Source organism: Aotus nancymaae, unplaced genomic scaffold, assembly GCF_030222135.1.
Source record: "Aotus nancymaae isolate 86718 unplaced genomic scaffold, 86718_ANA_hifiasm-v0.15.2.pri h1tg000016l, whole genome shotgun sequence".
Taxonomy (NCBI): Eukaryota; Metazoa; Chordata; class Mammalia; order Primates; family Aotidae; genus Aotus; species Aotus nancymaae.
In genome coordinates, this window is record NW_026988428.1 from 5,679,563 (window position 1) to 5,693,084 (window position 13,522).

The 13,522-nt window shown below is 38.5% G+C and overlaps 1 protein-coding gene across 12 annotated transcripts in view; it reads left to right on the top strand.

The window, feature by feature from the left end:
• The window catches only part of NR2C1 (nuclear receptor subfamily 2 group C member 1), a 54,030-nt gene that overhangs the window by 24,798 nt on the left and 15,710 nt on the right, over positions 1-13,522 (top strand). For 9 of the 12 annotated variants that reach the window (XR_010342941.1, XR_010342938.1, XR_010342939.1 and 6 more), the window contains one exon: positions 6,987-7,108. The exons of 1 other annotated variant lie outside the window; for it this stretch is intronic. Coding sequence is in view for 7 of the 11 variants with exons in the window: in XM_064376874.1 (XP_064232944.1) it covers positions 6,987-7,108 (122 nt within the window). In the remaining 4 variants the exon portion in view is untranslated. Of the gene's footprint in view, positions 1-4,362; positions 4,900-6,986; positions 7,109-11,029; positions 11,694-13,522 lie in introns of those variants that run through there. 2 more of the 12 variants (XM_064376877.1, XM_064376876.1) reach the window with 2 other exon arrangements.

Here is a 13,522-nt window from a genome sequence, read left to right on the forward strand (position 1 = left end):
CAAGGGTGGAGCAAGGCAAAACTTGATTTTTCCCATTGTTCTTCTTTATTCTAAATAAAAAACATTCTTTTGTTTTCTTAGGTTTTTGTTCTGCTTTAGATTTAAATAGGAGGAGGGACGAAATGAGATGTAGGAACAGGACCTGTTGTGAGGGAAAATGACAGAGTGCTCTTTAGAAAGTAGGTAGTTTACCTGTTTATTGTTGATGTTGGTCCTCAAAGTTTTTGATGTCTTGAAATGTTTTGGACAGAAGAATTTGGCAAATTAGAACTTTTGTTTTCTTTGTAGGATTGGCTTTTGTCATTCCATTTTGTCTTCCTGAGTATCTGCACAGTCAGCACTTACAAATTTTCTTACTCTCCTGAAAAGGACTGCTCCATCTTTCTCGGAGTCTTACAGCCTTGTGAAGTCAAATGTTTTACTTTTTAGTGATTTCCCCGCTTAGCTGCTAGAGTCTGGTAATTTCATGGTTCTCACATTGAAGTTTTCTTGTCATGGGTTTGAAGACCTTACATCTGTAATCAAACCACTCAGTCCTCTCTTACTTGCTGAGCTGAATAACATTTTGTTCCACTGTTGCATTTCTACGTACACTGTAGTTTGCAGACTATTTTCACATACACTCTTTCCTTTGAGCCTCACCACATCTGTTGAGGTTAGAATTTTTAATTTCTTCTTTTTGAGACAGAAGTTTAGTGGCATAATCACAGCTTACTGCAGACTCAACCTCCTGGGCTCAAGGGATCCTCCTGCTTCAGCCTCTCATATAGCTGAGACCACAGGCATGTACCACCACACCCAGCTAATTAAAAAAAAATTACTTGTAGAGATAGGATCTCACTTTGTTGCCTAAGTTGGTCTCATATTCCTGGCCTCAAGCAATCCTCTCACCTTGGCTTCCCGAAGTGCTGGTATTACAAGCATGACACAGTACACCTGGCAGGGATAGAATTTTTATTCTCATTTTGTGGCTGAAGAAAGAGATTTAGAGACTTTTAGTGTCTTATTCAAAGCAATCTTGGTAAAAAGGAGAAATCATCTAATAATGAAGCTTGAAGTTTGATTTTGAAAAACCAAAGGCAATAGTAATATTTAAGATTTTTATTGGCTGGGCATGGTGGCTCACGCCTGTAATCCTAACACTTTGGGAGGTTTGCACGGGCAGATCACCTGAGGTCAGGCGTTTAAGACCAGCCTGGCCAACATGACAAAACCTCATGTTTACTAAAAATACAAAAATTAGCCAAGCTTAATGGCACATGTCTATAACCCCAGCTACTCAGGAGGCTGAGGCAGGAGAATTGCTTGAACCGGGAGATGGAGGTTGCAAGTGAGCCAGGATCGCACTGCTACACTCCAGCCTAACCAACAGAACAAGACTCTGTCTCAAAAAAAAAAAAAATGAAACAAAAAAATCCAGGTGAGGTGGCTCACACCTGTAATCTCAGCACTTTGGGAGGCCGAGATGGGCGAATCACAAGGTCAGGAGATCGAGACCATCCTTGACAATATGGTGAAACCCTGTCTCTACTAAAAATACAAAAAAATTAGCAGGGTATGGTGGCGCATGTGTGTAGTCCCAGCTACTCAGCCTCCTGGGCTGAGGCAGGAGAAGTGCTTGAACCCAGAGGGCAGAGATCGCGGTGAGCCAAGATTGTGCCACTGCACTACAGCCTGGGTGACAGTGAGAGACTCCATCCCAAAAATAAATAAATAAATATATATATACACATATAAAACTTGATCAAGTCAGAAGGAAAAAAAGATTTTTATTAAGCTTCAGAATTTTTGGTATGATTTCATATACCTTACTTCACTTGATTTTTAAAATCTCCTTAATTACAGTAGATCATATTTCCATGTTAAAAATTATGTATATGCAACAGAAGCGAGGTGGTTTTGGGAACTGCATATACTTATTTCTAAAATGTTTAATATCTTAATATTAGAATCAGTCTTTTTGGTCACCCATGTTTGCAACTTTGGAGGCAATCATTCTCCTTAAGCCTCACTCCTCTTGTTCCATAACAGAATTGTAACCATTCTGTTGCTAGCATTTCTGCCTTCCTCTTCATTTCCTTCACCATATTTTAGGCCTTTTAAAATTCCTTTCTTGATTTGTTACCCTAATACCTTTGCTTCCAGTCTGTCTTTTCCATTTCGTCCTGTGTGCTGGTACCAGTGTTACATTTGTTAAAAATCAAATTATGTCATTTTGCTACTTATCAGCCTTCAGTAGCTTCCCATTGCCCATATGTTATAAAATTAAGTCCAGTCTCTATAATTTGATCTTTTAGGGCCCTCCATGTTCTGATCCAGCTGCCCATGTTTCTCACACATGCCATTGCCTTTCTTAGCCCTTTCTATAGCTCATTCAGTTTTTTATTCTTCCACTGAGATAATAGCACTTGCTCCCAGTGAACTCTCAGTAAATAGTTACTGAATGAATGTATAATCTAGAGTCATACTGGTAATTAGGGGAAGTGATTAATGAAAAATTGGGAGTAGAATCCAGATCTTCTAACTCAAATGATTTTTTTTGTATGTGTGTGGAGATTGGGGTTTCACTATGCCTGGGCTGATCTCAAACTCCTGGCCACAAGCAATGAACCTCCCACCTCGATCTCCCAAAGTGCTGGGATTATAGGCCTGAGCCACTGTGCTTGTGCTCAGCCTTCAAGGAATTTTTTTTTTTTTTTTTTTTTTTGAGACAGACTGGCTCTATAGCCCAGGCTGGAGTGCAGTGGCAGGATCTCGGCTCACTGCAACTTCTGCCTTCCAGACTCAAGCCATCCTCCTACCTCAGCCTCCCGAGTAGCTGAGACTACAGGCATGCACCACCACTCCCAGCTGATTTTTGTATTTTTTAATAGGTTTAATGAGGTTTCATCATGTTGCCCAGGCTGGTCTCGAACTCATGAGCTCCAATGATCCGCCCACCTTGGCCTCCTAAAGTGCTGGGATTATAGGCGTGAGCCGTCGCACCCAGCTATCCAGTGATTTTTTTAAAGACTGTATCGAGCAGGCTGTTAGCAGATTTCAATACAGAAACTGCTAGAAAGATAATTGTAGAGGCAAGTAATAACTTCTAAAATAGATGGATCAGGTTTAGTTCTTGTCAACACTCTGAAAAAATTCAGTTCAATATATTGAACTTTTCTAATTTGAAAAATGTGTATAATTCATTTTATAAACCTAAAGATCTACAGGAATTTTGGGGAAGGTCAGTCTCTCTATAAGATAGGAAGAAATCTTTGTCTTTTTGGTCTCAAAGACTTGTTAAATGGACTATTGTTTCCTCAGCCAGCATTAGCTTTCTAATTTAAAATACTAGAGTTTTATTAAGTATATAAAACAGATTATCAAACGTTTTCTCTGTAAACCCAATATGGTGTAGTATTTTAAATAATGAGTCCCTTTAGTATGTGTTGTAAACTATTTCCATTTTATGACTAAATGCCAGAAAGTTTTCAGTTACCACCACTGTTGTGTAATCAAAACCTTTATATCCAGTGTTTACACATTTCAAGTATTAATATTTTATTTAAATGCAATTATAAACTATTTTGCAAAAGTTTTTTTTTGTTGTTTTGTTTTTTTAATTTTTAGACAGAGTCTTGGTCTGTCTCCCTTGCTCTGTCTCCCAGGCTGGAGTACAGTGGCATGATCTTGGCTCACTGCAAGCTCCACCTCCCAGATTCCAGCTGTTCTCATGCCTCAGCCTCCCGAGCAGCTGGGATTACAGGCATGCACCACCACGCCTGGATAACTTTTTGTATTTTTAGTAGAGATGGGGTTTCACCATGTTGGCAGGCTGGTCTTGAACTCCTGATCTCAAGTGATCTGCCTGCCTTGGCCTCCCAAAGTGCTGGAATTACAGGCCTGAGCCACCACACCTGGCCCTGCAAAGGATTTTTTTGTTGTTTTGTGTCTTACTTGCCCCTTCCCCCAAAACTAGTAATTTTTGGTATTTTCCCTGATTTTTCAGACTTCCTTTTTATTCACCTTGGGTAATCCTGAAAAGATATGATACATTTTGTTTTTTAAGATTCGATCTTGCTCTGTCACCCAGGCTGGAATTGAGTGGCACAGTCCTGGCTCACTGCAACCTTGACCTGCTGGGCTCAAGGGATCCTTCTGCTTCAGTCTGCTAAGTAACTGGGACTATAGGTGCACATCACCATGCCCAGCTAATTTCTTTTATTTTTAGAGATGGGGTCTTGCTATGTTTCCCAGGTTGGTCTCAAAATCCTAGGTTCAAGCAGCTCTTCCACCTCAGCCTTCTGAGTTGCTGGTATACAGGCCTGAGCCATCACACTTGGCTAAAATTTTTGTTGTTTTTTGTTTTGTTTTGTTTTGTAGAAATGGGTCTCATTATGTTGCCCAGGCTGGTCTCAAACTACTGGCCTCAAGAAATCCTCTTACCTTGGCCTCTTAAAGTGCTGGAATTACAGATGTGAGCCAAACATTCTTACAGATGTGAGCCAAACATTCTTAAATACATAAAAAATTTTATTTTCACTTACAGAATTTCCACTATTAATTGCCCTTTTGTTTTATTACTTGGTACCATTTATAAATAGGTAAACCATTTGTGGCTAATAATGAACAAAAGCAGGGTTTTGTTTTTGTTTTTTACATGTTTATGGAACTTTTCTTTGTTGTTTCAAACCTCAGGACTTGTAGATAGAAGATACCTTTGAGGGAACAGGTGTGGTGGCTCATGCCTGTAATTCCAGCATTTTAGGAGGCCATGGTGGGCAGATCACCTGAGGTTAGGAGTTTGAGACCAAGCTGGCCAATGTGTAAGACCTCGTCTCTACTAAAAATACAAAAAAATTAGCCAGGCATGGTGGCCCACACCTGTAGTCCCAGCTACTCAGGAGCCTGAGGAAGGAGAATCACTTGAACCCAGGAGGCAGAGGTTGCAGTGAGCTGAGATCGAGCCACTGCACTCCAGCGTGGGTGACAGAGCAATATTAGTTCTCAAAAAAAAAAAAAAAAAAAAGTTGTCTTTGAGAATCTGCTGAAAGCTATAATAGTCATTCCCCAGAAAAATACATATGGGCACGTCCACCTACCCCACCCCAGAGGTAGCCACTGTTAACTGTGTGGCATGTTTCCTTCTGTACTTTTTAGGTATACATATATACATATCCTTTAATATAAATTGGGTCATCTATTTTAATACATACTGTTTTATGGTTTTTTTCTACTTGGATGTCTGTGAGATTTTTTTTCTTTTTTGTCTTTTATTTGCTTTGACCATTACCCAGTTTCAGAGCTGCTGCCTGTGAGATTTTTTTTTGTATGCAGTTACATCACAATTTATCTTTCTAATTTTAATGCCCACATATATTCTATAGCATGGATTATTCTTTTCTCTCGTGATAGAAATTTGGGTTGTTGCCAGCATTTAATTTCATTGTTAGATGTAGAGCTGTAATGGACATCCTTACCCATGCTTTTTTGTGCATTTTGCAAGTATTTTGCTGGAACAGAGATTTAGAAGTGGTATTATTGGGTGTACTTATTTTAAAAATTTTGGTAGATAATAGACTAATTGTTCTCCAGATTACCCCACCCTCGGTAGTGTATACTTGGTTTTCTGTACCCTCACTATACTTGACACTATTAATCATTTCAGTAATTAGAAAGTAGAAAAAAGTTTCAACAGTAGTCAAACATTTTAAAGAGGTGGATCAGCAATATAAACTGACCACTTGCTAGTAGTATGTCCACAGACATACCTGTAGAATAAGTTTTTTGTTTTTTTTTAAGACGGAGTTTCTCTCTTGTTACCCAGGCTGGAGTGCAATGGCGCGATCTCGGCTCACTGCAACCTCCGCCTCCTGGGTTCAGGCAATTCTCCTGCCTCAGCCTCCTGAGTAGCTGGGATTACAGGCATGCGCAACCATGCCCAGCTAATTTTTTGTATTTTTAGTAGAGATGCGGTTTCACCATGTTGACCAGGATGGTCTCGATCTCTTGACCTCGTGATCCACCCACCTCAGCCTCCCAAAGTGCTGGGATTACAGGTGTGAGCCACCACGCCCGGCCCTAGAATAAGTTTTAAAATTTTTTATTTAGTGCCAGGCTTCTTGTTGAGACAGAGTCTCGCTCTGTTGCCAGGCTGGAGTGCAGTGGCATGATCTCGGCTCCACCTCCCTGGTTCAAGCGATTCCCCTGCGTCAGCCTCCTGAGTAGCTGGGACTACAGGCGTGCGCCACGACACCCAGCTAATTTTCTTTTTGTATTTTAGTAAAGATAGGGTTTCACCATGTTGGCCAGGATGGTCTCGATCTCTTGACCTCGTGATCCACTCACCTCGGCCTCCCAAAGTGCTGGGATTACAGGCACGAGCCACCGCGCCTGGCCTGCCAGGTTTTTTAAATAGGGAGATTTCACACAGAATGTGCTCTTTGAAAAACTGAAAGAGCTGGCAGTGCTGAGCCCTCAATTCCATATGTTTTCGTTGTGCTGAATTCAGTTCACAGCTGTGTCCTTTGTCTGGGAATATGCTCTTCCCAATTGGTACCAGCAAGCCTGTTGCACTCTGTACTCTCCTGGGCCTGTAAGCATTTGAATTTGTTAAACCCTTAGCCTAAATGAAAGAAACATTTATTGGACAGGATTTCTTTTTAAACTGAATTTGTTGTGTGCTGTTGTTAATGGAGAGAGGGAAGGCAAAGAAACATATTATTAGACCAAGACAGGAAGTAACATAAACAGGTAATATCATGGTTGATATTTATTGAGATTCTGCTTGTCTGAATATTGCTTTGTTAGAAACTATGGGCTACTCATTTATTCTAAGCCCTGTTAGCTATAAATTCTAGTGACTTGGATTATTTCAAGATTAGTTTTTTTTGTGAATATATTAGCTGTCATTTGATATGTTATGTTTACATTCAACTTTTTCAAAGAAATGATAAATTGGAACGTTCAGTCCTAAGATTATTTACCTAAATCCCTGTTCATACTAGCTCACCATGCCTTCTCCTATGCCTGAGTACCTGAATGTGCACTACATTGGGGAGTCTGCCTCCAGATTGCTGTTCTTATCAATGCACTGGGCACTTTCGATTCCTTCTTTCCAGGCTCTAGGGTGAGTTTTTTGAAGTCTTGAATATAAATGTGATTTTATAGCACACATGTACATTAAACAAGAACTTTTATTTTGGGAAGATTCACATTAAAGGAAAACAGAGTATAACATTATAACTTTAGGTTGTGTCATTCATATAACAAATCATGGCAGCTAACTAGCATGTTCTCTATGTGGAAGAGTATCCATATTTTGTAGTTTGACTAAGAATTTGGATGGAATATAGTCAGTGGAATTGATAGAGTATGGCTAGCCTTTGTAACAGGTCTCATCTTTCATTAGCTCAAAGATAGACTAGACTGTAAGACTGCCCTAGGTTCATGTTTCTCTCTCATCACTACTATTTCAGTGTTCATCCCAGGCATATTACTAAAGAGCTAAATTTTGCCTACAGTGGTTATGTTAAAAGTAAAGATAATTGTTTTCCAATCATGTGGCTCAAAAAAAAGAAAAAAAATGTAAACCCCTATAGTACCACTACTGTGATTTAGAGGGTTAGTCTTACCACTGAAGAGTACATCTGAGGCTGAGCATGGTAACTAATGCCTGTAATCCCAGCATTTTGGGAGGTCAAGGCAGGAGGATGACTTGAGGCCAGGAGTTTAAGACCAGCCTGGACAACAGAATGAGACCCTGTCTCTACAAAAAAAAAAAAAAAAGTTTTAATTAGCTGGGCATGGTGATGCACAAGTAGTCCCAGCTACTCTAGAGGCTAAGTGGGGGCCAATCACTTGAGCCTAGGAGTTCGAGGCTGCACTAAGCCATGATCACATGACTGTAGTCCAGCCTGGGGCGGAGCTAGACCCTATCTCTTAAAAAGTGTATCTATATTCTGTTCTGAAGTAATCAGATGAGATAGAAAATGGCCTACTATAAGAAACTAAGGACTTACCTAAGTTTGCCAAATGTATTTAAATTGTTTTAAAGTAACTGGTGTGTGTAAAGGCAAAACAATGGAAAAAGTTAAGCCCATGGCTAGGAAGTTTTTATTCAAAATTAGAAAGTTTTAATTCAACTCCAGGACCCTACTCACCAGTATGATATTATAAACAATTCACTTTCACATCCTGTATACCTACCTGTTCTTCCATTTGCCAAATGGGAATAGTAATTGCCCACACCTTATCCATAGAGACTATTTTGAATATAACTAAGAAACATGCGAACATGATTATAAAAGGCATACAGAGAATTGAATAAAGGCATATTTAACATTATAATTTGGTTTATTAATCAGTATTAGATATACCATGCATTAAATAATGTACTCAAATGTTATAGTTACATAGACTAAAAGCCTGATTTTCTAGAATGGTTAACCTTTAAAATGATTGTTAGTCCTTTTTTAACATTCAACTTTCAGAATTTCTCTAGTTGTTTTGTGGGGTTTTTTTTTTTAAGAGATGAGTTCTCCATCTGTCATTGAGACTGATCTTGAACTCCTGGGCTCAAGCGATCCTCCTGCTTTAGCCTTCCATACAGGCGTGCAACACCTCACCCAACCTCCAGTATGTTTGTTTGTTTGTTTGTTTGTAGAAAGAAAATAGAATAAATTTGCATATTGGCAATTGATTAATTTTATTTATTTATTTAGTTGGACAGAGTCTTGCTCTTTCCCAGGCTGGAGTGCAGTAGTGTGATCTTGGCTCACTGCGACCTCCACCTTCCAGGTTCAAGCAATTCTCATGCCTCAACCTCCTGAATAGCTGGAACTACAGTTGTGCACTACCACCCCTGTAAAAATACTGTATTTTTAGTAGAGACAGGGTTTCTCCATGTTGGTTAGGCAGGTCTCGAACTCCTGGCCTCAACTGTTCTGCCCACTTTGGCCTCCCAGAGTGCTGGTATTATAGGTGTGAGCCACTGCGCCTGGCCAGCAATTGATTTAATCTTAAAACATTAAGTGTATTTCACTCAACTTGTAACTCACATTCATATGTCTAAAAAGTAACCTGCTGATATTTTTCATAATAAGCTATCAGTTATTATAGTAAAATGACAAAAGGAATTTTGGGGAGTGGTTTGAACTCCTGGAATTATTTACAACACCACTGATCTTGAGTACTTCTATTAAATTAAGTATAATTATCCTATGGAAATAATGCAGATGTTGAAGAAACCAAAAATAAGGCCGCAGGAGGTTTCCATTTATAAAATAAGTGATTTTTATAGTGGTAGCCACATTTTCCTGTGATCTGTATTGAGACTCAGTTTCGATGTAACAACCACAAGATTCTTTTTAATTAGAATAACTTGATCTAGCAATCAAGGCCATTATGCAGACTCTTATTTTTTTATCCCTATCTAGATGATTCGTAGATCTTATTTATGTGTTGACTTAATCATATGGATAAGGACTAAGTGGTAATGATGGAAAAATTCTGTTATATGTAAATAAAAGCTATTCTAAAAGTAGAAACTGGCATTAGGTTATATTTTTATCTCAAAATATAAAAGTTGGTGACTAGAAAAAAAAGTTGGTGACCAAGTCCTAATATTACAGAGAGAAACAGATAAGCAACATTAATCATTTTCTAAAATCAAGATTATTTTGATCACTAACTTTAATTGAAGGGAACAGTAACTTAAAGAATCTTACTAAACTGTGCACAGTTAGTACCATTTGTATTTTACAAGGCTTCCGTATTTTACAAAGGTGTTGATTTTCAGTACACAGTTAATACTGTTTATATTTTACAAGGCTTCTGTATTTCACAAAGGTATTGATTTTCTGTTTTAAGATTTGTAGTTTCAGTATTTAGAGGAATTCAGTTGTTGGTTTTAAGTTCTCCCTGCATAATTTAGGTTAAGTAACTAGATGAGTAGTGGTATGATTCCATCGCGGGGTAGTGGAGAGAACTTGGCATGATTTGCCTGGAATAAGTGTGGTAGCAGTCATCTCTACCTAGATTCTTATGATATAACTAAAAGCTCCAAGCTACCACCATTTACCCCAGGAGATTTTATTTATTGAATAATGTAAGCAATAGCTTTCCATTAAATGCTAAGCCAGAAAGCTGAATCTTTTAAATTACTACTGAAACATAATATAATGTTTCCTGGAACTTTGTGGTTTTGAAACCTGGAAATTTATGGGTTCATTGCCATATCATTGATATTTTTCCCTGAAGCTGGTGCCTTCAGTATCATCAGATATGGGTGGCTCAAAAGTTAATATTCCTTTATGAAAATAAATAGTATAAACAATTATATAATCTCTAATTGTGAGTCCTATGTACATATTTTAATGAACGTTAACAATACAGGCCGAGTATGGTGGCTCATGCTTGTAATCTCAGCACTTTGGGAGGCCAAGGCAGGTGGATCACTTGAGTTCAAGACCAGCCTGGCCAACATGGTGAAACCTGTCTCTACTAAAATTTACAAAATTAGCTGGGCATGGTGGCAGGCACCTGTAATCCCAGCTACTCAGGAGGCTGAGGCAGGAGAATCACTTGATTCCAGGAGATGGAGGTTGTAGTGAGCTGAGATCTTGCCACTGCACTCCAGCCTGAGTGACAGAGTGAGACTCCGCCTCCAAAAAAAAAGCAAACCCACAAAATAGTACAGTAGTTAGAGAAAAATACCTGTACCTATTTGTAAAAGAAATTAACACATTTAGTGTTTAGCAAGTTAATGCTTTTTTAAAAAATAGAGATAGAGGTCTCACTATGTTGTCCAGGCTGATCTTGAACTCCTTGCCTCAGGTGATTCTCCCAACTCAACCTCCCACAGTACTGGGATCACAGGCATGAGCCATCATATCTGGCCTTTTTCTTTTTTAACATCAATACTTGTGTTGCTTTTTGAATGCTTAATTGATAATCTGAACTACAGTCTCCACTGAGCTCTTTTTGCTTCTTAAAGGAAAGATGTTTTGAACGTAAACTACAATAGTCATTTGTTTTCTTTTCCTTACAGGAAAAACTGGTAGCAAACATGCCCTTACCATCCCAAAATATTAACCTTAAATGGAGGAGTCTATACTAAGAAATTTGACTTTAGCATTTTACTTGCTAAATTGTGTAATGAGGTATAAAGGAGCATAAATGTTCAAATTCTGTTTTGTGATGCATCTGCTGGCTTTTATGTCTTTGGACCAAGTAACCTAAATTAAATGAGGCTCAGTGTCTGTAAATTAGGAGCAGAAACACTTGATTATGAACTACACCACATAGGTGAGATAATGAAAGTAAATGTATCTAAGCCATTGCCTGCTGCAAAGTAGATAATAAAAGGTCATTTTTCTTCATTCTCTTGAAGACTACCTTTTTAGAATGGCCTTGCTGTTTTTCTTTCCTAATGTAATTGAACTTTTTAAAAACATAGCTATACCATAAGGATGTTTGGTTTGGGGGTTTGGATAAATGTAAATAGATATCTTTCTGTAGTTGGTTTCTACAGTCCTTTCACTTTTCTTTTGGAAACACAATATTCTGGTCGGCTGTTTCTCATCTGCCACTTGTGTCTTTTTTCCTTAGAAATAGTTATGGTATTCTTATCCTTTGCACTTATACTCCTTTTTTCTGAGCTTCTCCAACAGTGCCAAGGTATTTTCTTACTGCAAGATGCATAGCACAGGCCTGCTCTGATTTTTTTTCATTTTTTTTCCTTTCCTATGTTTACTAGTAAACTACTTTGGTTAGCTGTTTTCCTCCTTAAAACTTCAGAATCAGGCCAGGCACAGTGGGTCACACTTGTAATCCCAGCACTTTGGGAGGCTGAGGCAGGAGAATCACTTGAATCTAGGAGATGGATCACAAGGGTGGATCACGAAGTCAGGAGTTTGAGACCAGCCTGGCCAATATGGTGAAACCCCATCTCTACTAAAAATACAAAAGTTAGCCAGGCATGGTGGCATGCACCTGTAGTCCCAGCTACTTGGTAGGCTGAGGCAGAAGAATCGCTTGAACCCTGGAGGTGGAGGTTACAGTGAGCTGAGATCGTGCCACTGCACTCCATCCTGGGCGACAGAGTTGAGAGACAGTCTCAAAAAAAAAAATCAGAATCAGAGGTTAAAAGTGAAAACTGAATTTACTCTAATTTCCTTCATGTTAGCTTTTAACTTTTTTTTTTAAACGTTTAAAGTAATATTGAAGTATAGGACTATAAAGTAAAACCTCACTCACCAAAGGTAACTAACCCTACTGTTAACACTTTTGTGTTCTACTCGAATTTTTCCTTGAGATATTTATTAGACAAATATGTACACACATTTACACATCCTATTCTTTGCCTTGCTTTTTTTTTTTTTTTTTTTGAGATGGAGTTTCGATCTTTTTACCCAGGCTGGAGTGCAATGGCGCTATCTCGGCTCACCGCAACCTCCGCCTCCTCGGTTCAAGCAATTCTCCTGCCTCAGCCTCCTGAGTAGCTGGGACTACAGGCGTGCACCACCATGCCCAGCTAATTTTTGTATTTCTTAGTAGAGACGGGGTTTCACCTTGTTGACCAGGATGGTCTTGATCTCTTGACATCGTGATCCACCCGCCTCGGCCTCCCAAAGTGCTGGGATTATAGGCGTGAGCCACCGCGCCCGGCCCTTTGCCTTGCTTTTTACACTCAGACTTCTTCCTGCGTTGGTACATGTAAATTTACCCCATTTGTCCTTATGGCTTCTATTATAGTATTCCATTTTATGCACTTATTCCTTATTAGTAGACATTTGGGTTGTTGCCATTTTTCTTTGTTACTATATACAGTGCTACAGTGTGCATTTTGTGGCATTGTATATGTATTTTTGCCCACTTTTGTTAGTATATCGTCTTCTTAGTATAGGCATGCGTTGCTCATTTAACGGCTATATATTCTGAGAAATGCATCATTAGGCAATTTTGTCATTGTGAACATCATAGAGTGTACTTACACAAGCCTACTACACATCTAGGCTATATGCTATAGTCTAGTGCTCCTAGATTACAAATCTGTATAGCATGTTACTGTACTGAATAACATAGGCAGTGGTAACACAATAGAAAATATTTGTGTATCTAAATATAGAGAAGTTTCCATAAAAATATTGTATTATAATCTTATGGGACCACCATTGTATATGCAGTACATTGTTGACCAAAATGTTGTGCTATGCATGACTGTATTTCTATAAAATAGTTTCTTAGAGGAGAAATTGCTGGGTCTAAGAAAGTGTACAGTTTAATTTTTGATGACTACTACCAAATTGTTCTCTGAAAAGATGTTGATCCAGTTTATGCTCATGTCAGCAGTGATGAGAATGAATGCTTATTTCCTCACCTCTTCAATTTTGGATTTTTATCCATCTTTAATGAAAATAGTATTCCTTATTTTTATTTCCTTTGATTTTGTTTAACTAAGATTGATATTTTTAACGATTTTCTATATAGAGATGGTAAAATACTGGTTTTCTTTGCATTTAAACTTTACTGTTAAATGATA